The following is a 22,041-nucleotide window of genomic DNA, read 5'->3' on the forward strand; positions in this document are numbered from 1 at the left end:
TGGGAAAGGTGCTTTATCAGTTTGTAAATCTGCAAATGGGGAAGGCCCGTTTATGCAAATGCACAGGCACGTGATTGGACATCTCTCCTCGATGTCCTCCCAGCTGACCCGCGTTTTCCCTCTCTCAGCTCCCACCGCAGATGGGGCAGTTGGGCGGAGTCCAAGTGATGGCACCTCAGCCCATGATGTACAACCAGCCTGTTCTTAGACCTACCAACCCCTTTGCCCCCATTCCTGGAGCCCAGGTAAGCCCCTGCTGCCCGCAGACGAGGCATCAGGCACCAAAACATTTCGTAAAGCTGGCCCACACACTCTCAGCCGTGTACATTACAAAGCTAGCTGAAGCAATCTGTGTTTGAACCCTTATGTTCGGTTTGGGTCAAATTGACCCGTTTGAAACTTTTAGTAAAAGAAAAATGACACTGTTTGGATATGTATTTCATAACCAGTGACTAAACCCGTGTAAATTTGGTTCTTGTTTTATGTAATTCATCTTCTGTATTTGCTTTATGTCTTTTTGTCTATATAGTTTATTTGAATAATAAGATGAGGATGAAAAGTAATTCAGAATGTCAGTTCAAAACAATAAATATCAAGAATCTACTGCATGAAAACTTTTTATTTCACTTAAATCCTGTTTATCTGTAAAAAAAAAAAATAATGCCCCCATGTCTTTATTGTAGTGGATTTATACAAATCACACCTTTATCACAAAAAAGAATGAGCCAGGCTAACAGTTTCACTGGTGCTAATAAGTAAACTGAAAGATCAGGTTCCATTCCTTAAATTGTTTTGCCGACCCTCTATTTGGTCAGTAGAGTCTGGCAGGTCAGCCTGGCCACTAAATGCTCGGTCTTACTCATGTTGTTGGCGAGGGGCAGCGAGTCCCAACAGACGGTCCATAGACTAAGGAAGCCATGGAGCAATTTTGGACCAGTAAAGCTGCACACACTGCTGTAGACCGCATTGCCATTAGCATGCATTATGGTGCTTTTTTACTTATAGGGACTGGTGTGTAGACGAGTCCCCGTAGGCTTGATCCAAATGTCCTTTCATCCGAGGGACCCTCGTCCTGGTCCTGGAGGGCCACGGTTTCTGCTGGTCTTCATTTGTCCATTGGCACTTAAATCCTCACTTGATTCACCTCGTGTAGTTTCTCGGGTCTCAATTTGGTCTGAAGGATAAAATGAAGTCAGCAGACCCTGTGACATTTCAGGACCCTCATTTTATCCCAACAGCTGCACTCGTTGGGTGGGGTTTTACTCGAGCGTCCCTCTTTGTTAAGCCTCCCGCTGAACGATCAGCCACGTTTGCTCTCTCATTGCAGATGCAGTTCATGTAGTACCGGCGAAGGGCGTCGCGCCAAAGGTCACGGCGAATCATCCCCCTCCCCTCAACAAAACGAGCAAGCGAAGAAGAAAAATCAAACCAACGCCAAATACAGGGAGAGGGAAGAGAGAAGCGAAGGAGACCAGAAAAGAAAAGTGCGCACAGACTGAAGATACGTTCGATGTCATTACCGTTCCAGCGCTTGTCATCCATGTGTGAAACACGGCGCCCCGACCCCGCCCCGCCCGTGACCCGGCTGCCCATCTGCCCCCTTCACACCGGCTGAACTGGATTTGTATTTCCGCCTTTACAGGCTAGCGTGGGGGGGCTCCGCATGGACACGCTGCTGTCTGAGATTTAGAGAGAGAGTGTAGATCACGAAACGCACTGAAGACTGGTTGATGAAGCTTTTCTTTGGCATTTTACTTTTTCTAGTCTACCTTCCTCCGCCCTGCCCTGTTTTTTCGAGAAGGTTCCGGAGGTCGAGCCGCAAGGCCCTTTTCCACGCTGTCTTGTTACTATGGATGCATCTGTTACTGTGATTGTTCGTGAGCACTTTGGTCACTGTCGAGAAGATTAAACCTAGCTACGGATGCTGTTCATCTTACAGATCCGTCCGGCCACTTGCGAGGCCTAAGGCTGATCTGGCGCCTCTGGGCCGATTGGTTCGGTCTGTCCTTGAGCGTTCGGATCGATCCGTCCACGCCGATTTTCTCAAAGCGTTTTTCTTCAAACACCTCTCGCCTCACATCCAAACATTTCGGTTTACTGTGCACATTACGTGTGTGTTGGTGAGATGAGTTTTTTTTTACATTTTTTTTTTTTTTTAATTCAGGTAAGGAAAAGGTTTGGCTATCTAAATTGGTGCTTTGTACCTTTGAGCACTTTATTAGTGAGTTAGCGCGCGCGCACGCTAGTGTGTAAGTGAAGGAGCGCTGTCGTTGCCTGTCTTGTCCTGACCCTCCGCATGGTCAGTGTGAGAGCTGTGTTCTGCATGGTGGTGAATCGGCCTTGATCAGTTAGTGTCTGTGTGTGCGCATGCATGCAAGCGTGCCCGCCGAATGCCAGTTACATTGCCCGCCCCCCCCCCCCCAAACCTCCCCCCACTCAAACAGAAATATCAGCAGTCTGAGATGGCTCTTCTAATTTGTTAGTTTACCAACCCTCTGCTGTCAATTTTTATTTATGTGTCCAGAATGGAGTTCAGTTGAAGTTTGTCCCCATTTGCTTTCCATCCTTGTCTGCCATCATCAGCACCATGGGAGTTTTTACTGCTGTGGTAGATGAGGACGGGCGATGTGTCCTACACACGCTCGGTGCATGAGCTGCTGTTTCAGACTGGCTGAAAACCGCCTTTTCAGTCATCACGAAATATTTCCATGTCTCCATACCCTTTCCTAAAAACGTCCGTTTAACAACTGAATGATTCAGTTATTGAAATTCCCTTCGTGTTTTTGGTTTAAGCTTGTAAATACTGATTTCCCTGTGTTTGTAGTGTGGAGACATGTCCTTCTGCTCCTGTCTAATGGTGCATTGGTGGAGCCTGTTGATGGTCTTGTCGCATCAGTCATACAATGACAGTAAAATATTCATATTATTTGCTACGGTTATAATTATTATGATATCGCGTGCATCTTTATGTGCAAACGCTCACCCGACTTCATGAAATGACAGAAGGTTCAAATGTAACTTCAATTTTGAGTCCTTGAAGAGCTGCCATATTTGTGAGCGAAGGGTTGTGGGAAAAGAAGGTGCCAGTTGCGATTAGATTTTGACTTTCGTTCTTTTGCTATTCTGGAAGTTTAAGTGAAGCCCAGCTAGCTTGTGCCGTGAGACGCAAAATGCGCTTTATTTGTTTCAGGGCCCTGGAAGGGTCAGGCTGCTTTTAGCAGAGGCAGCGCCGCGGGGCTCGCGCCCGGCCGACCCTCGTCTAGAGACGCAGTAGCCAGCGACTGCGGCACAGCGTCCGCAATGACACGCAGCGCTGGAGGGAGTTTCACCGTGAGGAGGTCACCGAGTCCCCACCCGCCCAGCCCTCGGCTGTAAGCACGAGGTTCGGCGGGGTGTTCGGCCAACGGCGAGCGCCACAGGCGCACCCCTGGGTTCCAAGCAGGCGCTTCTGGAACCGAACTTGGCCGACGTACTGCGTCGCCAAAACAGATGCATGTTGGAAGTGAGCTCCTGGTTTGGAAGTGCGCTGGGTCTCTGGGCCAATTAGTATTTTGCCATGAACCGCCAGGCAGAGCCGACCCGGGGTGGGTATTTCCGATTTATGAAGTTTGAGGATTAGGGGAGTGAGGGTGGGGGTGGGTGGATTTGTAAGGGAGGGTGGGGAGTGTTTTTGTCATTGTCGCTATCGATGTGTGTCAAAGTCAAACCTAGATGTGCCAGCATCACTGTTGTACAGCGTTTAGCACAAAAGAGCAAGCGAAAAATGGATAAATGAACAGAACTGCACAAAACCGAATTGTAGCTGCTGCAATGTTGTGTGGGGAAGTACCCCCCCACCCCCACTTGGCTGTTATTTTTAGAAAAAACACAAGTACAGAGTACAGAATGGCATATCCTGTCCTGTTTTTGAATACTCGGTTAAGGATAATTGAAAGTGAACACGCGGTGAATTTAAACTCAAATCAATCTTAAACAGGGTAATCCCAGCGAGGCGTCCGTGTCCCACAGGGCCAGTTGTCAGTCATTGGCTTGTGTGCACATGACCAGTTGTAGTAAATGGTGAGTAGTCCTGTGCTGTAAATGTGTCTGAACTGTCCTCTGTCCGGTAGGTAGTTCTAGAAGTGTCCAAGCCGCCTCTTGTCGTCTGCTTTAGGACCATCCCGTTCCATCGCCCTGCGACCCGAGCCCTTTCCTCCATTTTTACATATCGGCGCAGTAACCGTACCCACGTCTATGTCCACTTCCTGGACTTTTGTGCTCAACAGGAAGTCGACCAGTTCTGTCTTGTCCTCTTGTGCGCCGCCTCATGCATTAGCGTCTCGGTTAGGCGATAGCATTTTTGCGTGGAGAAACGTTCGCGTCGGCCCATTTAGGTGGCAGCCGGTAGAACGTTCGTAGGTCGAAGAGCCAAGCTCTTACCAGTTCAGGGAGGCGATCCCTACAACCCATCCGTGAAGACCGTCCTACGTAGTGATGTCACTGAGCCCATGGGAGGAAACCGACGCGTCAATCAGTCTGGGAGCTTCTGACATTGAGGAATAGTTTCTCACCTCTCTTTCTGACTGCAGATTTTCTTTTTTCTTTTAATTTGTCAGACCTTTTCTTTATTTTATTTTATGCATGGATTCCCTTCCTGTCTGTATAGTGGAGGTTGTACATAGCGCTGGCGGAGATGAGAAAGCACAAAGCTCCCAGGGCCATGGAGACTGTAGGAAACCTCCGTCTTTTGAGTGCATGGTCAGTGTCGTGTTTATTTTTTTTTTTCTACGGGGGTGCATGATATTGTATGTAGTCACATTGATCTGTGAAGTGTGGGCCGTCGTCGTCAGGCTTTCGGAGCTGGTGGGGTGGGAGGGGTTGGGGCTTCGGGCCTTTCCGGTCAAAGAGCAAAGAATGACAAGGGCCCAGCCTGTAGTTAACGTCCGTCAAATCAAAGAACCAGCGAGTTTCAGCCAGCCCGGCCATACGCATCAACGTCATCCAGGTCACCTGATTTACCGCCCCGGAATGTCTTCAGCGCCATCTGGGCTGCTGTGCAGTTTCTAATCACGTTGTGGGTTTTTTTATGGGATCTGTATGGGATCTCCGTATTTGCATCTACAGCGCCCTCTGTTGGCGCCTGAGTGTCCTACGCCATCCTCGTCTCCTGTTGTAACGTCTTGGTGTTCTGATCCTTTCGGTTGACACTCAGCTTCCACCGCAAGAGTCTGCCCGGCTCACCAGTCAGCTTCCTTTAATGTATTGTACAGCTATGCTGTTTGGGAGCAGGTGGTGTCCGGGTCTCGACCCCTGCGCTGGAAAGCACAGTGAAATGAGCAAAGGGTCCTCCTTACCTTGACACCATCAGGGAATACAAGTAGAAATGATGAATATCTTTTTTTTTTGTCATCATTGTCAAAACTGTACATTTTTCAATATGTACTTTCAGCTGCTGCCTCAATACTCTGTATATTCATACTCTGCAATGTATTATTTTTTTGCATTTTTAATTTTCTGAACATGATATATAATATATATTTGCTTTATATACTCTTTAAGGGAGAGCATTGAAACACTAGTCCATTTGGTTTTTTTTTGACACCAGGGAAAGAAACGCTGCAACTTTGTCCAGGTCATGTTTAAATGCCAAATGATACTCAACAGTATGGATGTACCCACACCTGTTACTTTTTTCTTTTTGTATTTATAAACGCATAATGTCAGGATTCCAAGACTTACAAAAGAGATTAAAGGCATTGGGAAATAAACATAAGTTTTTATTTTTATGCATAATTTCATACTGGGTTACATATGGTTGTTTTTTTTTTTAAGGAAAACGAATAAAAAGGTCATTTGTCATTCTTAGACTGTGTTGTACAGATTTATTTGCCTACAGCAGTGCTTCTTTTGTTCATTGCTCAATAATGCCTTTGTATCTTCTGAAACCAAAGCAGGAACCACCTGTGTTAATGGCAGATGAAGTCTGGTCTATTTGTTGAAGAACCTGGAACGTTTGTCATTGCACTTCATATCCCTGCTGTACTGTCCACTCCAGTGGTCTCCAACCCTGGTCCTGGAGAGCTACAGGGTCTGCTGGTTTTTGTTTTCACCTTAAAATCAGCACCCAATTGAGACCCAGTACACCAGGTGAGTTAACTCTGAAAATCAACTGCTTTAATTGATCCATGAAGTGCAAAGTCACTATGAAAACCAGCAGACCCTGTAGCTCTCCAGGACCAGGGTTGGAGACCACTGGTCCAGACTGTACATGGGCTAGTGCTGGCTGTCAATGGGAATTCATTACACCAGCTGTCCTGATCTATAGTGGCAGCACTTGAAGCAGTTTGACCTCATGGTTCCTTAAGCAGATCACAGAGAACATGTGTTAGTCAAATGTATGAATCTGGGGGAAATGTCTGAAAAAACCACCACCTAAGGCCTTGTGTCCAGTGCTAACACTGGCTGAAGTTTTGACTTACGTGTGAGACGTTGCAAGCTTTTCTACTTATCACAGATGTGAAAATAGTGGACTTCTGGACTTTAAACATGGTTCACTTTAAACCCATCCTGAACCTTTGGGTTTACAGTGAACCAAATATCTTAAGCATTAAGCGCAGTAAAGTTTGAGCTAGTGGTTAATGCTTAAGATATTTTCTGTTTTGTAGGAAATTAAAGATGCATGAATTTTGATTCCACCCACTAATGACAGATCCCCAGGTCTTGATCTTCTGCCTGCTTTCTCTGGTCAGCTTGTATTTCCCATCTTTTTACAACATTTCCCATTTGTTCAGTTGGTTTCCGATTCTGACCTCTGGCTGAGGCCAAGTTACCTGGGAAATCCTTTTAAAACTTTTGCATGCAACTTTTTATCTGGCTTGCCCAATAATGAAGCTGAATGGAACAGCTTGCTGTTCCTGAAAGGTGAATTCAATTTGGTGACTTTTTGTGTAAACTGTTCCCCATTTTGAATCATACTGTTTAATACCTGCTCTGACCCTAACCAGTAACCAATCCCATGAAACAATGTTGGTAATCATGAAATTCCGTCATTTGGTAAATGGAAGCGTTTGAGTGGTTTTGTGGGTGAGGCCATCGGGGTTCTTGCCTGAATTCAGTCAATGTTTTCCAGAACAACAACAAAAAAAACGCTACTTTAGTTTTTATTCTTGAAAATACAAGTATATGTTGATGAATGTTAGTCCAGTTCGGGCCTCACATCACCCCTCTTTTCTTGTCCCAGGGATGAGTTGAGTCAGCTCAGCCATCAAGTATGGAAGGCTTTGTTAATCGCCCAAGTTTTGTCAGAAGCATTAAGAAAAAATGTTTAAAACGCCACTTGGTCAAGAAGCAGGCTACTGCCGCTGCAAAGTCTCAGTAAAATTCCCTGGAAAAAATGTCTGATATAAACTGTATTAATATTCGTTAGCCCTCATTCTTTATTATTTGGGTATATCATTGTTATATTGCTTCAGAGGGAAACTTTTGAATAATATTCCGGTTTTTGGTTCAAGGGGAAGAGTAGCATTAAGAGACGGGCAGGAACGCTTTGCAAACTGTCAACGTTTCCAGTTTTCACAGATTCCAATTTTTGATTATGATTCAAGCAAATATTTGAATATGTTTAACCATTTTATCATTTTTGACAGCAATGACTATCAATCGCATTTAACAAAAATCCTTGAAGTGGCTTAAATATTGACAAAGGTTGTAATCTGGAATTCCATGTACTGGTGAGTATTTTTCTGTTTATTACCATTGCATTAATAATAAACAAAAAAGAAAATTGTTGTGATGGGAAGGGAAGATGCCATTTTTTCAGTATTGTGGGGAAAATTAACTTCAATGCTGAAACATGAAAGAGGAGGAAGAAAAAAAAGATGTCATGGCCAGAACAGAAAGACTAGTCAGTTTATCCAAATCATTGTTCAGTATAAAATGAGTGACGACAATCATAACCAATACAGTAATGATCCCTATGAGAAGAGCATACAAGGGTAACCCATATCCAAGAATGTATTTCTGTTTTTGACCACATTACCAGGTTAAGTGATTGAGACGGAAAATATATATATAACAGTTTGAACTACATAGTGAATGGACGTGATCATATCCATGTCCAATGTACTTCAGTGTTTTTAACAACCCTGTACCATCATGCTCGTACCATTGTGGGTGTATTATCAAAGACTTTTAATAAGAGATTAACCAAATGAATAAAGGATACATTAAAGGTACCTAATAATTTGTCAGTATACTTTTGAACATCTCTTAGCTGCTTTATGGTTTTAGTGAACAGGAATTAACTGGATTAATATTTCAGTATCTAGTCTTGAAACTAGGCTTTTGATTACCTCTGAGGTCTGGTCCTTATGCTGACTAACGCCAAAAACAGAGTTGTACCACTGAAAGTCAAGGATGCCATTATGAGGCTGAGAAATATGAAGAAAAAAAACAGTGAGACACTTGGGCCAAACCTAAAGGCCTACCAAAATCAACCATTTGGGTCTGGTGAGTTATTGGGCCTGCTAGGCTAAGGAAGAACTCTACAGTTCATGACTGAAGAATTCTCACCATAATAAGAAAACACTCGTCTGACTGATCAGAAACATTCTTCAGGGGGCAGATGTGGATGTTTTTGTGTTTACTGCACCATTTTCCTAGTAATGTTTGTGCAGTTGATGTTATTCACCCTAAAGCCATCAGAAAAATAAATAAATAAATTGCAACACTTTATTTTTTACTTGTTTTCATTGGGTTCTGCAGTGGATATTGTCTTGTTAAACAGAAAAATAACAATGAGCATTCTGAATGTTTCTCAAAGAGAATTCCAAAAGTACATTCATAAATAAATATTAATCCTGCAAAGTATTTTTTCAACACCTGTAAATAATATTCAACATACTACATCAACAGCTTTTGAGACATTTCTTTAGCCACAGCAAGCTTCCTGATTTTGCAAACCCAGTCAAACCTCCAGTCAACAAGACTTTTACAGTGTAACTGGTGATCTCATATTGAAGATTTAAAGAATATGAAGAGTTCCTGTTATTCTTCAATACCAGAAAAGACCAGTAATGACAACATTGAAATAAATCTTTAAAAAATACATTCCACCTTGGTAAACTGTGTAATACATTAACTGAAATGGCAGTAAGTATTTGACAATTGAATATGTGTATTATTCAACACAGTTCTGAGAATTGTGTAAGCCCCACTATTTTCGCATTACTTGTGTTTTAATATACAAAAGGATTTATCTTTTTTTCCCCATTTCTACATGAATGTTGCATCAGTGTTGGATTAAAGGTAATTGCGATTGTCACAAGTATACCTCTGCTGGTGAAATTTATCCAAAACTCTTTCCAGTTAAACACAATGATAAAAACAAAAATAACAGGGCTTTAATATGCTAAATCTGTAAGGAATTATAAGGAGGAAAGGAATTCCCACGTACCGTTTTACAAACTGTTTAAAAAAAGCATTGGAGTCAACCACATTTTGACATACAATGGTCTTTGTCAGATATAGCTACACCACATGACCATAAGTATCTGGACACCCCTTGGTCTGGGGCTGTTTAGTCATGATTTGGGCTAAGCTCCTTCGTTCCAGTGAAGACAAATCTTAATGCTACAGCATACAAGCATGTTCTAAATGATTCTGTGCTTCCCCAATAGTCTGGGGAAGGCCCTTTCCTGTTTCAGCAATTCAATGCCCCCCAGGCACACAGCGAGGTCCACATTGAAATGATTTTGTCAACAATGGTGTGGAAGAACTTGACTGGCCTGCACAGAGCCCTGACCTCAACCGCATCCAACACTCTTGGAAAGCCAAATGCGAGTCAGGCCTAATCGCCCAATCAGTGCCGGATCTCACTAATGCTTTTCTGGCTGAATGGAAGCAAATCCCTGCAGCAATGCTCCAAAATCTAGTATAAGAAAATGTGGTGGTTGTTATAGCAGCAAAGGGTGGATCAACTCCATATTAATGCCCATAATTTTTGTGTCAGGTGTCCACATAGTTTTGGCCAGACAAAGGCCATTAGTTACACCTGACAAAGGCCAATTTATTTTATACATTTTTATTTCATACAATAATTTCTTTGGGAACATATAAAACAGTGTGAGGTCATTCATTGTTACTTTATCAATCCTACACCAGCCCCAATAGCTTTGTACAATGTTTTTTGTTTGTTTTTTGTTGTTTTTTTAAGGAATGTCATGACTTACATTGTAATATATGCAACTGGAATGTACCAATTCGCTACCTCATGCACTACGTCAGTTTCACTTTGGCTCATAAAATCCTTAAATACATCATTTTGTGTCTTACGTTATTTTCTTTTGATGTTTAGACCTGATTGCATCACAGTACGTTTGGTTGACTTTAATGGCAGAACATAGCCATTATTAATATCACACCAGCTTCTGACTATTTTATGCTCATCATAAACTATAGAAGATTCTTCAAGTTAAAAATAAAATAGTAGCACATTAGTACCTCTGAATGTTATATTTTGATTAAACGCATTGTGTATCCTTTATATACTTCCCATAAAGAAGCAATAATGAAGAAATGTAATAATAGAGTTTTTCTATAAATTTATATGAACCTTTTTAAGTCTTAAAGTGCAACATAGTACAACTTAAACGCAAAACATACATTCTTCCAGTATCATAGTCCACTGTGCTTAGCACAACATTGGCACAAGCACAAAGCACTTATCAAGAGCTCTTCTAGGACACTAGTTATACATTTGAGACTACTACCTGCCTGAGCAAATACATCAAACCCGTTTCTGCTGTGACGCCACTGAGCAGAGAAGCCATGCATCGCGTAATGTTTAAGGGGGCCTCAATAAGTAGCTGGATGGAATTTGTTTGCCGTAAGGCCATTTATACAAAAAAGAACACATTACCAGCAAGTACGCTCCTCAAGATGCTGTTTATAAAGGCATTGTTGCTTGCCTTTTCTGAAGGTCTGTATGTACAAACGGGTATCTACGCATTGATTTTGTGGTTATGGGAAAAGGCGAGCTGTCTTTTTACATTCAGACTTGTTTCTTTTTGTTCAAAACCGCTCAATAAAAGTGTAGTCTGTCATCTTATGTTCTTGCAGGCGGCCGTAAAGCTGGAGCTAAGATTAAAATTACCGAAGACTGAGACCCCCCTGCACCATCGCCATTGGCTTTGAACACGTGCCACATCTCTGAAGGCGGAGGAAATATGAGCAACAAAAGACAAAGAGGGAAAGAGGTTCCGCTGTTCATGTTCAGTCCACCAGGAGCTGCTTCCTGTCTGAGAAAGGGGCGGAGATACAGGCCCAGATGCTCCTCACAGGTGAACGCCAACTCGGCAGGTGACATTAGGGCTCTGAGCTCAGTTCCTTAATGGCCTGTTGAATTCGCTTCAGATGCCCCACCTTTGAAATCCCAAGGTCCTGAGAGAGTCAAGCACAAGTGAAAATGACTGTTAACAAATTCCTTGAACTTGAATCAAAATTTTTTAAATGCATTTCACTGGACAGCAGCACATAACTCACGTGCAGTCTGCAGGACTGGATACTTGTTTGCATTGATATATACTGTACAACTAAGCAACTCACCTATTAAACAGAGAACATCTACTGGTTTGGTAGTGCAATCATGGCCTGGATTATTCCAGCAAAACATATGTAAGTTTCCTCATGATTACAAGCAGGGTGATAACAATGGGTTGACACTTAAGAAAAGGTGCTGATAGACCTTAGAACAAAATTGTTGGAATGTAAATATTAATGCATGGTGTGTCAATGTTACCTATAGTAATATGAACAGCATCCATTATTTCTGTGAGATTAAGACTGAGCTCAGATACTAAAACAATGCAGACACATTTAATTAAAACAAGGAAGCTTCCTTCAAGGTCTGCAGCAGTGGGATTTTGGGAAGGAAGAGCCCTGGTCCCACTGTGAACACACGGCCCTTCCTGTACCTTCAGGTCCTGCCTCTGAAGCAGTACCAGCTCCGAGCCCTGGATGTCATGGCGGACAAATATCTCTGTGTACTCCCCTAACCCCAGCGCGTCCAGCCACGCCGCTACCTCCTCCTTGGCCCACTTCTCCGCTTGCACGCCGCAAACACACAAAAAACACAAAACAATACAAAAAACACCCACACAAAAACCCCAAAAAGAACCAAACACAGAACCCGTAGGCCAGAAAGAACCAACTACAGAACCCACAGGACAGAAAGAACCAATCACAGAACCCAAAGGACAGAAAGAACCAATCACAGAACAGTACAGAAAGAACCAAAGAGAACAGAGAAGATGGAGCAGTAAAAAGAGGGCGGAGAGAAAAAAGGGACAAGAGACAATAATGGGGGAGATGTACAGTAGGGAGGAGAATGTTGAAGAGCAGAAGTAGGAAATAAGAGGTACAGAGGTACCTCTGTCTTTTAGATAAGTAAAGGAGGAAGGAGGACAGAAAAAGGAGAAAGGGTTTGATGGAGAGGCAGTTTTGGGAAAAGGAAGCACAGAAGCACAGAGAGCACAGAAAAGCAACCCCTCACTTTCCTACAGCTCACCTGGTCCTTAGTTCATCCAGTTGTATAGCATAGAAGGGAAACAGCAGCATAACTCTGAGCAGTACTCTTTCAGGGGAAGGGCCTTTTGAGGTCAACCAGTAACAGGAAGCTATATGTGATTCTAAAGTTAAACTGTAACAGGAAGCTATGTGATGCGGATCTAATGAGGCTGTTTCTTATGCTTCTGTTGTAAAGCAAAAGCACTTTAAAATTTTAGTTATATTTCGATTTGTGTTGATTTATGCAATTCTAGAATGCCTATTTCTAATGTTGTGTAAATGGTCTAAAGACCATTTTTTGGGCCATAATGGACAATTTACATTATACAAGTAAAGTGTTTTAATGAGTTTGAGAAAATACAAAAAAAGCTTGTTTAAAGGCAAACAAAAGTAAATGGAAACAAACCATACTGTGCACTTGAGCTGCACTAGAGAAATCAACCATTCTGTACACCGGCTGTACTGTGTGGAGCCTGCTCAAATCACTCCATACCACTTTTCCAGAGAAAAGGTGATTCAGAAACACCTGTCCTGGTGCATGCTATAAAGTGGTGGATTTTAATGATTCGCAGTAAATTCACTAGTACATTCAGAAGGAAACAGCTTATGTGGAAGAGAAGGAATCTTGTGATTGCTGCTCTGTCTGTATTGTAAATCTGGCACCGCTCACTGTTAGATAAACAGAGGAAAGGTTCCCTTACCCGACAGAGAGGACAAGGAACTGTTGGATTTCTGCTTGTGCAGCTTCTCTCGCTCCTTCTTGCTTTTCTGCATGATCTTCATCTTTATGCTGCTCTTACGGTTGCCCTTGGAAAGCTCCTGGAAGGTAAAGGCCCCACACAGATTGATAGCACTATTTGAAGTGGGTCTACATAATTCCGGCATCGGCTCTAAAAAAATGACATCACTGAGCATACATAAATGCTCTGACCTAATTATAATGCCTGACATGAGGTTATGAAGCACTTAATGGTGTGCAACCTGACACCAATGACATAACGCCTTATGTCATTTTGCACAAAGACCATTTGGGTTCCCTGAGTATAATATTAATGTACGCTTGTGACAAGTGTTTATGACGCATTACAAAGCTATTATGAATGCTACATAAGACCAACCAGCTAAGTAAAGTGCTACCCGCCCACATGATAGGCACTACCCCACCCCCTCACATGCCCACAAACCTCCTCTTCGGAGCAGTGTATGATGGGGCAGATCCAGTGGATTTCTCCCAGCCTCTGCAGCTCGGCGCTCAGGCTATTCAGAGCAGAGAGCAGCGCCTCCTCCTGGGGGGGCTCCAGCTGCTGTTAAAGAAGAGAAATCATCAAACACCGCGGCCCTGACGCGACTAAACTGCTGCTAAACCACTGCCAGCATGCGGCCATTTTCAGCCGTTTTCGCCAAAAGTCCGCAACCTCACCTTTTCAGACCACCGCATTAATGTTCATCATTTACAAAAAACCCTTCCCTCCCTTTATTGTTTGGCATGCACCTCGATGGTGGAACAGACAGAATTGTAATTTTTCCTGTCTAGCTCGTGTTTTCTTACCATGTAGAAAGCAGTATAAGGTCTTAGTGGCTTGCAGGAAAAATGTATTTAAAATCTCAACTGAATAAAATATATCATATCAATTCATATCATAGTATTTGTTTTCTTTCTGTGTATAGCTATTTAAAACCTTTTAATAATTGATATAAGCTGTGCTATACAACCATGCATCTAAAATGAGGTCACATTAAATTAATAATGGTGACCATAAGGAATAGACACATTTCTTGTACGGACTTTTTCATTGCCACAGTTATTTTCACAGTAAAAAACACATACTTTCTTTGCACCTGGAAATGGCCTTGTTAGCATGCCTGTCCATAGATAACACTTGTTATAGGGAAAATAAATTATTACATGCCAGCTAATTCAATTTATTATATGTATTCCAAAATTAATTATATGTATTCCAAAATAAGCAACACATAAAGACAAGAGAAGGTGCTCTTACCAGAAGCTTCCCATCTAAAAGTATTCTGGTCTCCTGCTGTAGAACCTTGGTGCTATTGACAATGTCCACAACAGCAGTCCGACTCAGATACTAGAAGGACACATACAGGAAATTTCTGATGATTAAAATAAAGAGAAAGTCTTTTTTTAAATCAATATCTTTTTTTTATTTCCTGTTCTTTTCACACGCAATTTTAAATCCATCCAATCACAGCAATATAGTCTGGTGATTCTGGAAAGCGCAGACTAGGATACATATCTTCCAAAAGCATGTGCAGCCAGCCTGTGCTCCATGGTCCACCAGCTGAGCCACACAGTCATTGTGCTGGATTGTGCTGTGCTTCCTGTGTATGTGGTTCAGGCAGTCTGTTGTAGACACTTGAATGAGCAGAGTTGCCCAAAGCAGTTGCTAATGGGCCTTTACAAGAGGCAATATATTCATTCAAATATAAAAAGCAAAATGGCTATGTTGTGTCAGATATGCCTTCTCTGCAAAGATGAGTCAAAATAACTATTTAATTTCCCAATTCTTTATCATACATCCCACTTCTATTTTGTTGTTTACAAACTCTGTGTTCTGCATTGATTCATTTTAATTTACATAAATTAACTAAGTAGCAAAAACACAAGCTGTTCATTCATTGGGATGTTATGGAATGCTTAAAGCTACAAAAAAATCAAACAATATGCAGATTTCTAACTCCGGCTCTCAACACACTTCTGTACAGCAGTGACTATAAGGAAAAGGTCAGTGTTGATGAGGGCTGTGTGGGAAGCTTTCTAGAATGGAATAAAGAGAACCAGGCTTGTTTACACAGAGAAGTGAATGTTTCAGAAGATTTACAAATTCTAACCAATAAACCAATCAGAGATAGGTATTCTTTTGTTCACAGATATAAGAATGATTAGTGTGCCCTTTGCACTAAGCAAAGCTCACACAATCACTAAGTTTAAGTTCTAATCACTAAGGCTCCCTTGTCTACATGGCTACACAGAGGCAATAAGAAATGAAAGCTTTGGACAGAAAACCAAATAGCCACCACCACCGTAATGTTAAGAAATTTATTAAGCTTTGAAATCTGCAAATGTTCTCGTTAACCATAAATCCATAAACCTATAACAATAGAATAAGAACAGCAATGACAGCTGACTGTCATGTGCCATTTAGAAAATGTAAATGTATTTAAGCTGCCTGTTCAGATAAATAAAGCCTCTCATTTCTGGACCACAACAGAAATCAGGGGCTACATCAATCACATGCTTTACCACTAAGCTTAGTTTTCTCCCACTTTTTAATCACTATTTTTATGACCTTGACCTTATTACACACGAGTTATAACACTATACTGTAGAGAGATAGCAAACATCACTTAAACACTGTCACTCTCGTGCTGGTTTTGGGTTCTGGGAGGAAACGGTTCCCATTGTGTGACTGGATGCTTGTCCTTAACTCAAGACTGCAGCAGTGCTCAGTTCTGGTTAAATCTGTGCATGTGGGCGAGTGTAAATGTGCTTAACCTGTCCTATCTGTGTGAGTGAGCGTTAGCAGCATGGCTCCTCACCTCAGGACTGGTAGGTTTGCTGGAGAAGGCCTCGCTCAGGATCAGTGCGCTGGCGTTGACCGCATGGGCCAGCTCCTGCTCCATTACCTTGTGGGTCTTTGCTGCTTCCCTGATTCTGCACAAAACAGTAAGCCCGTTAGCCTTCTAAGATATGCCCTCCCACAGCACCCTAACGAGACGAACGTCAGTGCGCTAATGGCAACAGATGGCACGCCTCGCATTCTATCCGTTTCGGAATCACAGCAGATGAGGTAATTAGCCCAGGCCCCGGCCGCGCTAAAAAGGCTGGCATTCGCGCACCTGGCGATCAGTGCGTCGGCCGCCTGCCCCAGCTGCTTCACCTGGACGCCCTCCTCCTCCGTCAGGTACTCCATGGACTGCTGGGAGTTGAGGCGCGGACGGGAGGAGCGGTAGCTGTCGCACTTCCTCTTGTCTTCCCACGACTTCAGCGTGCTCTCGAAGGCCTGCGGACGCGACAGGGAGGTAAAGCGACGCGAATGCGCGGGAGGATAATCTTGTGATGTGGGAAGCTGTTGTCTGTTGGATGCTGCAGGCAGGCAGAGATGCAATGAAAGGCTCCTGTGTTTTGCCTGCTCTGCGGCGTTCACTCTGACATCCCCTACGTAGTCCCTGTATGATGGTCCCTGTATGATGGCTTTATAACCCAGAGGTTGTGGGTTTGATTCCAGCTGTACCCTTGTACTAGGCCCTTCACCTCAATTGCTTCAGTTCACCTGTGTTTTATATTAAAATGAAAGTTGCTCTGGATAAGAGCCTTTATTAAATGTAAAGGTAAAAAAAAGTGAATGTGAGCTCTCCACTGGCCAGGCACTGACCCGGTCTCTGGTGAGCATCTGGGCCCGGTTCTTGTGGACGATCTTGACGATTCCGGGTGGCTGGATCCAGGCCTCGCCGTCCACCTGCACGGGTACGCCCTCCTCCCCCAGGATGGTGATTTTCACCTGCCGGCACTGCCGGAGCAAACAGCGGATGAGGAAGCCGGTAAGAAGGGCTGTCTGCATGCACATATGTGTGCGTGTGTGTGAGTGTGCGTGTGTGTGTGAGTGTGTGTGCTTTTGCCATGTATGCATGCATTTGTGTGTGTGTGAGTGTGTGAGTGAGTGTGTGTGTGGTGTGTATGCATGCGTATGTGTGTGTGAGTACGCGTGTGTGCAGCTGCCGTGATGCAGGACTGAAGCTGACCTGGGCGATTCGATGGTGCTGCAGATTGATGACGCGGGACATCGCCATCTGCATGCTGCCGAAGACCGCCACCACCTCCAGCTTTTTGTCATCGAAGGAGGGAGCCCCGAAATTCTGGAGAAATAAAAGAGGTGAAGTAAAATCAAGGCCGAGACCACAAAGCTCACTGAGAGGCTGGCTGTGAAAGTGCACGCAGACTAACGTTGTCCTCCTTGGTCCCGCCCCAGAAGTTGATGCCCCCTGCATAGCTGGGGATGTTGAGAACGGCCAAACCCTGCAGGCTTGGCAGACACATGGGCACGCCGTCACACTGGAGACACACAAGAAAACACGCATCACGTGTGTTACATACACTCTGTACATATTTATTATGTGATACCATACAATGCTTTACAGCCTATAGGGTCTTCAACAGTGTTTTTATTGACCAGCAGGGGTCACTAGAGAACGGTGAAACATGAGTCCCTACCATTTGAACCATCCTAAACGATACGCTACGCTAACTATGCACCGCCATGCGGGACTACCAGCCACAGATGGCACACACCACTGCATCAGATTGAAGCATAGTTACATTGTTGACCCTGATCCAAACTAAGATGACATGAGAACGAGTCTTCTGGAGTCTGAACTTAAGCAATACCTCCAGGTGCACCCGCTGCTCCAGGTTCTTATACGTCTTCTGCACCAGCTCTTTGGTCCCCAGCACCCCGTACCACATCATGTTCTTGGTGCGACTGCTGTTTTGGGTAGTGACACAGACACAGTGCGCTATTGTATGTGGCTCACTGGGAAACAATGCCAGCTAACAATCATTTGTTCCTGGCCTTTTTCTGAGCGTCCCATTAACATTACTTTTACGTCACATGGAACACAGCAAGAATACATACATCATTTTATTGGAAAAATTATCAATGTTCAGAGAATCTGGTATTTTATTACAATGATTCTGAACATTCTAAAAATATCAATGACATGTATTGTCTAACGCTTTATTCATGCAACTCCGACAAAACTTATCGAAAAATAAATACGACTCTTCAGTGAAAGTTAACATTTAACAAGTTTTTGTTCAATGTATCGGCCACTTTAATCCGTACAGTACAGCTGGATTAGTTCTATAGGATACTTAAACACTGTACATGGTCCGTGTTTACATATGAATGAGTAGATGCGGTCATGCATGTCTTCCTTTGAATGAAGAACAAGGAATGTTCACACACATCATACATAACATGGTTAATTCACAGTCCAGAGGAATATGCCTTCTGGCAGTAAGTACCTGCACTTCTTGGGGTGCACATCTCTCTTGTTGTTGAACTCCAGGGAGATCTTTGCATCCAGTCCAATCCCAAAGTAATTGTTCATAACACACTTTTCAGTGCACAGTCTGCAACAAAAACCCATAGAACCAGTCTTATTATGTGGTGCCAAAGTAAATATGAATTGCAGTCAATCTCAATCTCAAAGGTAATGTTTCAGGGTAAATGTTCATGAAAAAAATCTGTCTTCTGTTACTGGTGCCCAAGTTTATTGTGCTGCCTGTTTTAAAAGATCGTATTAGCTGTATTCACATGTGCGGTAAAATATGATAGTCTCACAGCATTCCTAGAACATTTTCCAACACTTTGGTACAATCTTAAACACATTATTTTCAGGAGCAACTTAGAGGTGGTGTCCCCTCTGGCAACTGAGGCTATGCGTACAGAATAGAACAGTACTGGAAAGCTTCTTACACAGAGTCATCAGAGAGCAGCACAGAGCCGAAGCTTTCTGATTTCTGCAGGACAATGGTGGAGGTGGAGGAGCTTGTGGTTCCATGTCCTGCATGCCAATGCAAAAGAGAACAGGACTTAATGTTATACATATAAGTATATGCTCAGCAATGTGGTTAATTTAACTATTGAACTTTTCATAATTTCCCACTGATGGTAAATTGGAGAACTGTGAAGTGACTGGTAATTTGCCTTTCTGTACTGGCGTGCTGCTGAAAGACGCACACCGCTCACCTGTGTCTGCCTCCTTCAGGTCCTCATTGTTCTCCATCTTCATTGAGGAGGTGGAGGCCATGTGGTACACTTGAGTGTGCCTGTTCTGTTCATCCACCACTGATGAATGAGGAAAAAGTAGGAAACAGGGAAGAACGCACATGTTTTTGATTGAAGGGTGGGGGAAAAAAGAGGGATGAGAAAGAAGCAGGGGGAAAAATGGGAATTGGTTAAATTATGTCTTGAAGGGAAAGTCTCCAAAAACTGTGAAACTGGGCCTGCGTGAGCATTTGCTGGTCCTACCTTTCTCGGCCTGCTCTATGATCTGCCTCACGGCCTTCTTCAGGCTGTTGGCCCTCAGCATCAGCTGCTCTTTGGACTTAAAGGCCCGCGGGATGCTGGGAGGCTCGGGCTGGCCCCCCTCGCGCGGTGGCTGGGTGCCCGCGGGCACCAGCTTAGCATCGGACTCCTCGCCCAGAGCCTTCACCAGAGAGTCCAGCTTCTCGTTCAGCGTAGCGCACTGTCGGACAGACAACACTCTCACAACTCTCTGCCTTATGGGCGCACACTCATCTCACAAGCTGTATGCCTCTGGCAGCCAATGAGCTCAGAACAGAGGCTGCTGTCTAATCATGAAACTAATCTTTTCTCTCAGCGTGGTGTCATTTGTTTTGCTTTGCTAACAATGCAGCAATTTAATTGTCTAAGAAAAATCATCGCAGCAAGCAGCTAATTCCCTTTCTCTTAATTGATTTCTGTGATGAAGCTTTAATTTCTTGTCAAGAAGAAGTGCTGCACAAATGCAGAACACTCTAGTAATTTTACCATTTGGATTTACTGGAATTTACTCTTTGCTTCCCTTATTCACAACCAAAGCATGTTGATATAAAGTCAGTTCCAAATCAATTGTATATATATATAGAATGTAAATTCTGACGTTAAGTGCAGGGACATGAGGCGGGCTATGAGCTTATCAAAGTTGTGCGTGTGTTGTATGTAACATAAATACACTGAATCGACGGTTATTGTTAAATTGGTACTGCTTCAGTGTAGAGGCATCTCCTTGTCACACCTCCCCTCTCCACCACCAATGTGCCACAACTCGCAGGTCCACCTGCGCTGCACAAGCTCACCTTCTTAGACATGATTGCAGCCTCCTCCCTGTTCTCCGTTGATCTCTCGTATGTCCTCCCCACCTCTGACACAAAGTCATTCACTGTCCCACACAAATACCTGTAAGTGTAGAGACCATAGTGTTGCACGGACTTCCACACAAACTATCACACCACACAGTTCTGTGTTTTACCACAGGCTTTTTAATTATGAAAAGGGAGCTTGTAAGGCTAACACAGCTGCAAAGCCTACAGGCCTGGTTCTAAACCCAACATCAGTATTTACTATGTTGTAAAACAGCTGCAGTTTCCTGTTAAATAAATCACTTGTGAGAACACAAGCACAGCATGGAGATTTTGTGTAGTCATTTTTCACTCACTTAGCTGAGGAGATGACATCACTATGCTTGTCTGAGTCCAGAATCTTGGTCAGATGGGAGGCCACAGAATCAGCATACAGGGCCATCTGTATCTGTACAGAGCAAAGGCATGAGAGAGCAGCCAATCAAGAGGGGATCTCTACACAGAGCTGAAACATTCCCACCCACAAGAATCTACCGAACATTCACTCCCACCTTGACTGTCTCCATCTGCAGTCAGTCTGAGAATGTGCATAGAAGTGCATGACACTCACAAACCTGTTTTTTTCAGTGCAACTAATAGTTGTGGTTGTCTGGGATTACTGTGTTCTGGGTTTGAGGGTGCTCTACCTGGAGACTGCCATCCCCTGTGTCATCCACCTTCACCACTGGAAGGGAGTGTTTTGTGGGAACTTCGTATGTCATCACGCTCCACCTGAGGACACACACACACATACACACACACACAGACCTGAGTGAGTCTCACCGCACATTAAAAACCATGCAATAGCTATTAAAGCCTGCCAATCAGAGAGCAAGTGTGGGTACTTCTGAGCCATGGCTACGCTATGGGTGGAAGAGCTCTTTCATATTGTGAAGGCCATGAATCTTAAAGGGAACCGATTCTACTTGAGAATGTCAATCAGATCAATAAAAAAGAGAAGACGAAATTGGTCTGCACTCTGAGACAAACCAGTGTTGATCCATTGACCTGACATAACATGAGTCTAAGAGCAGCAAGGAAAGCTGCAAGCAGAAAGGAGCTGAGGAACATACCAACGCAAAAAAGAGCCTGTGCAAAATAACTGTGTACGCAGTGTCACCTATTTACCAAACACAAAAAAACGGCTGAAATCACAGGCACGGTTAAAACTTGCCTGCACAACAGTCACCCACAGATCCCAAGGTGATTATATTATCTGTTATAATCTATTACATCTTGAGACATTACTGCTCCTCCACCTGCTGTTTTTCTAAGACACATCTCCCCCAGACCTCACCTCTAGACCCTTGTAAGCCATCATTGGCGGCTGTGAGCTTAAAATTGTGGAGGCAGAAAACTTCCCCTTAAACTAATTATTGGTCTTGGCCTGTTTTCAACCATTTTCCTTGATTAACAAGTTTGCCAACAATCTGAATAATCCATTGGCAAATAAACACAAGGTGCTTTCTTCACATCATGTTAGGGAGATTCAATAAAAATTTCAATTTTGAAAAATCAGCTATATTCACAAAGAACTCAACAAAAAAAAAAAAATACACCACTCTGTTAAC

At 43.3% G+C, this 22,041-nt stretch overlaps 2 protein-coding genes across 15 annotated transcripts in view; one reads left to right on the top strand and one right to left on the bottom strand.

The window, feature by feature from the left end:
• LOC118235714 (phosphatidylinositol-binding clathrin assembly protein-like) overlaps nt 1-5,844 on the top strand; it is a 45,800-nt gene extending 39,956 nt beyond the window's left edge. For all 7 annotated transcript variants that reach the window (XM_035433375.1, XM_035433374.1, XM_035433372.1 and 4 more), the window contains 2 exons: nt 129-245; nt 1,328-5,844. In XM_035433375.1, coding sequence (XP_035289266.1) covers nt 129-245; nt 1,328-1,342 — 132 coding nt within the window. In that variant the 3' untranslated portion in view covers nt 1,343-5,844. The remainder of the gene's footprint in view (nt 1-128; nt 246-1,327) is intronic.
• A 1,860-nt stretch (nt 5,845-7,704) lies between these two features.
• LOC118236398 (diacylglycerol kinase delta-like) overlaps nt 7,705-22,041 on the bottom strand; it is a 54,165-nt gene continuing 39,828 nt past the window's right edge. For 4 of the 8 annotated variants that reach the window (XM_035434748.1, XM_035434746.1, XM_035434747.1 and 1 more), the window contains 19 exons: nt 21,118-21,202; nt 20,788-20,879; nt 20,429-20,528; nt 19,599-19,815; nt 19,317-19,415; nt 19,044-19,131; nt 18,590-18,697; nt 17,951-18,047; nt 17,510-17,617; nt 17,308-17,421; nt 16,941-17,075; nt 16,405-16,568; nt 16,105-16,219; nt 14,544-14,633; nt 13,728-13,847; nt 13,245-13,362; nt 12,545-12,550; nt 11,952-12,082; nt 7,705-11,418 (listed from right to left, as the gene is read on the bottom strand). In XM_035434748.1, the coding sequence (XP_035290639.1) occupies nt 11,344-11,418; nt 11,952-12,082; nt 12,545-12,550; nt 13,245-13,362; nt 13,728-13,847; nt 14,544-14,633; nt 16,105-16,219; nt 16,405-16,568; nt 16,941-17,075; nt 17,308-17,421; nt 17,510-17,617; nt 17,951-18,047; nt 18,590-18,697; nt 19,044-19,131; nt 19,317-19,415; nt 19,599-19,815; nt 20,429-20,528; nt 20,788-20,879; nt 21,118-21,202 (2,062 nt within the window). In that variant the 3' untranslated portion in view covers nt 7,705-11,343. The remainder of the gene's footprint in view (nt 11,419-11,951; nt 12,083-12,544; nt 12,551-13,244; nt 13,363-13,727; nt 13,848-14,543; nt 14,634-16,104; nt 16,220-16,404; nt 16,569-16,940; nt 17,076-17,307; nt 17,422-17,509; nt 17,618-17,950; nt 18,048-18,589; nt 18,698-19,043; nt 19,132-19,316; nt 19,416-19,598; nt 19,816-20,428; nt 20,529-20,787; nt 20,880-21,117; nt 21,203-22,041) is intronic. The other 4 variants (XM_035434749.1, XM_035434750.1, XM_035434753.1 and 1 more) reach the window with 4 other exon arrangements.

Source organism: Anguilla anguilla, chromosome 9, assembly GCF_013347855.1.
Source record: "Anguilla anguilla isolate fAngAng1 chromosome 9, fAngAng1.pri, whole genome shotgun sequence".
Lineage (NCBI taxonomy): Eukaryota > Metazoa > Chordata > Actinopteri > Anguilliformes > Anguillidae > Anguilla > Anguilla anguilla.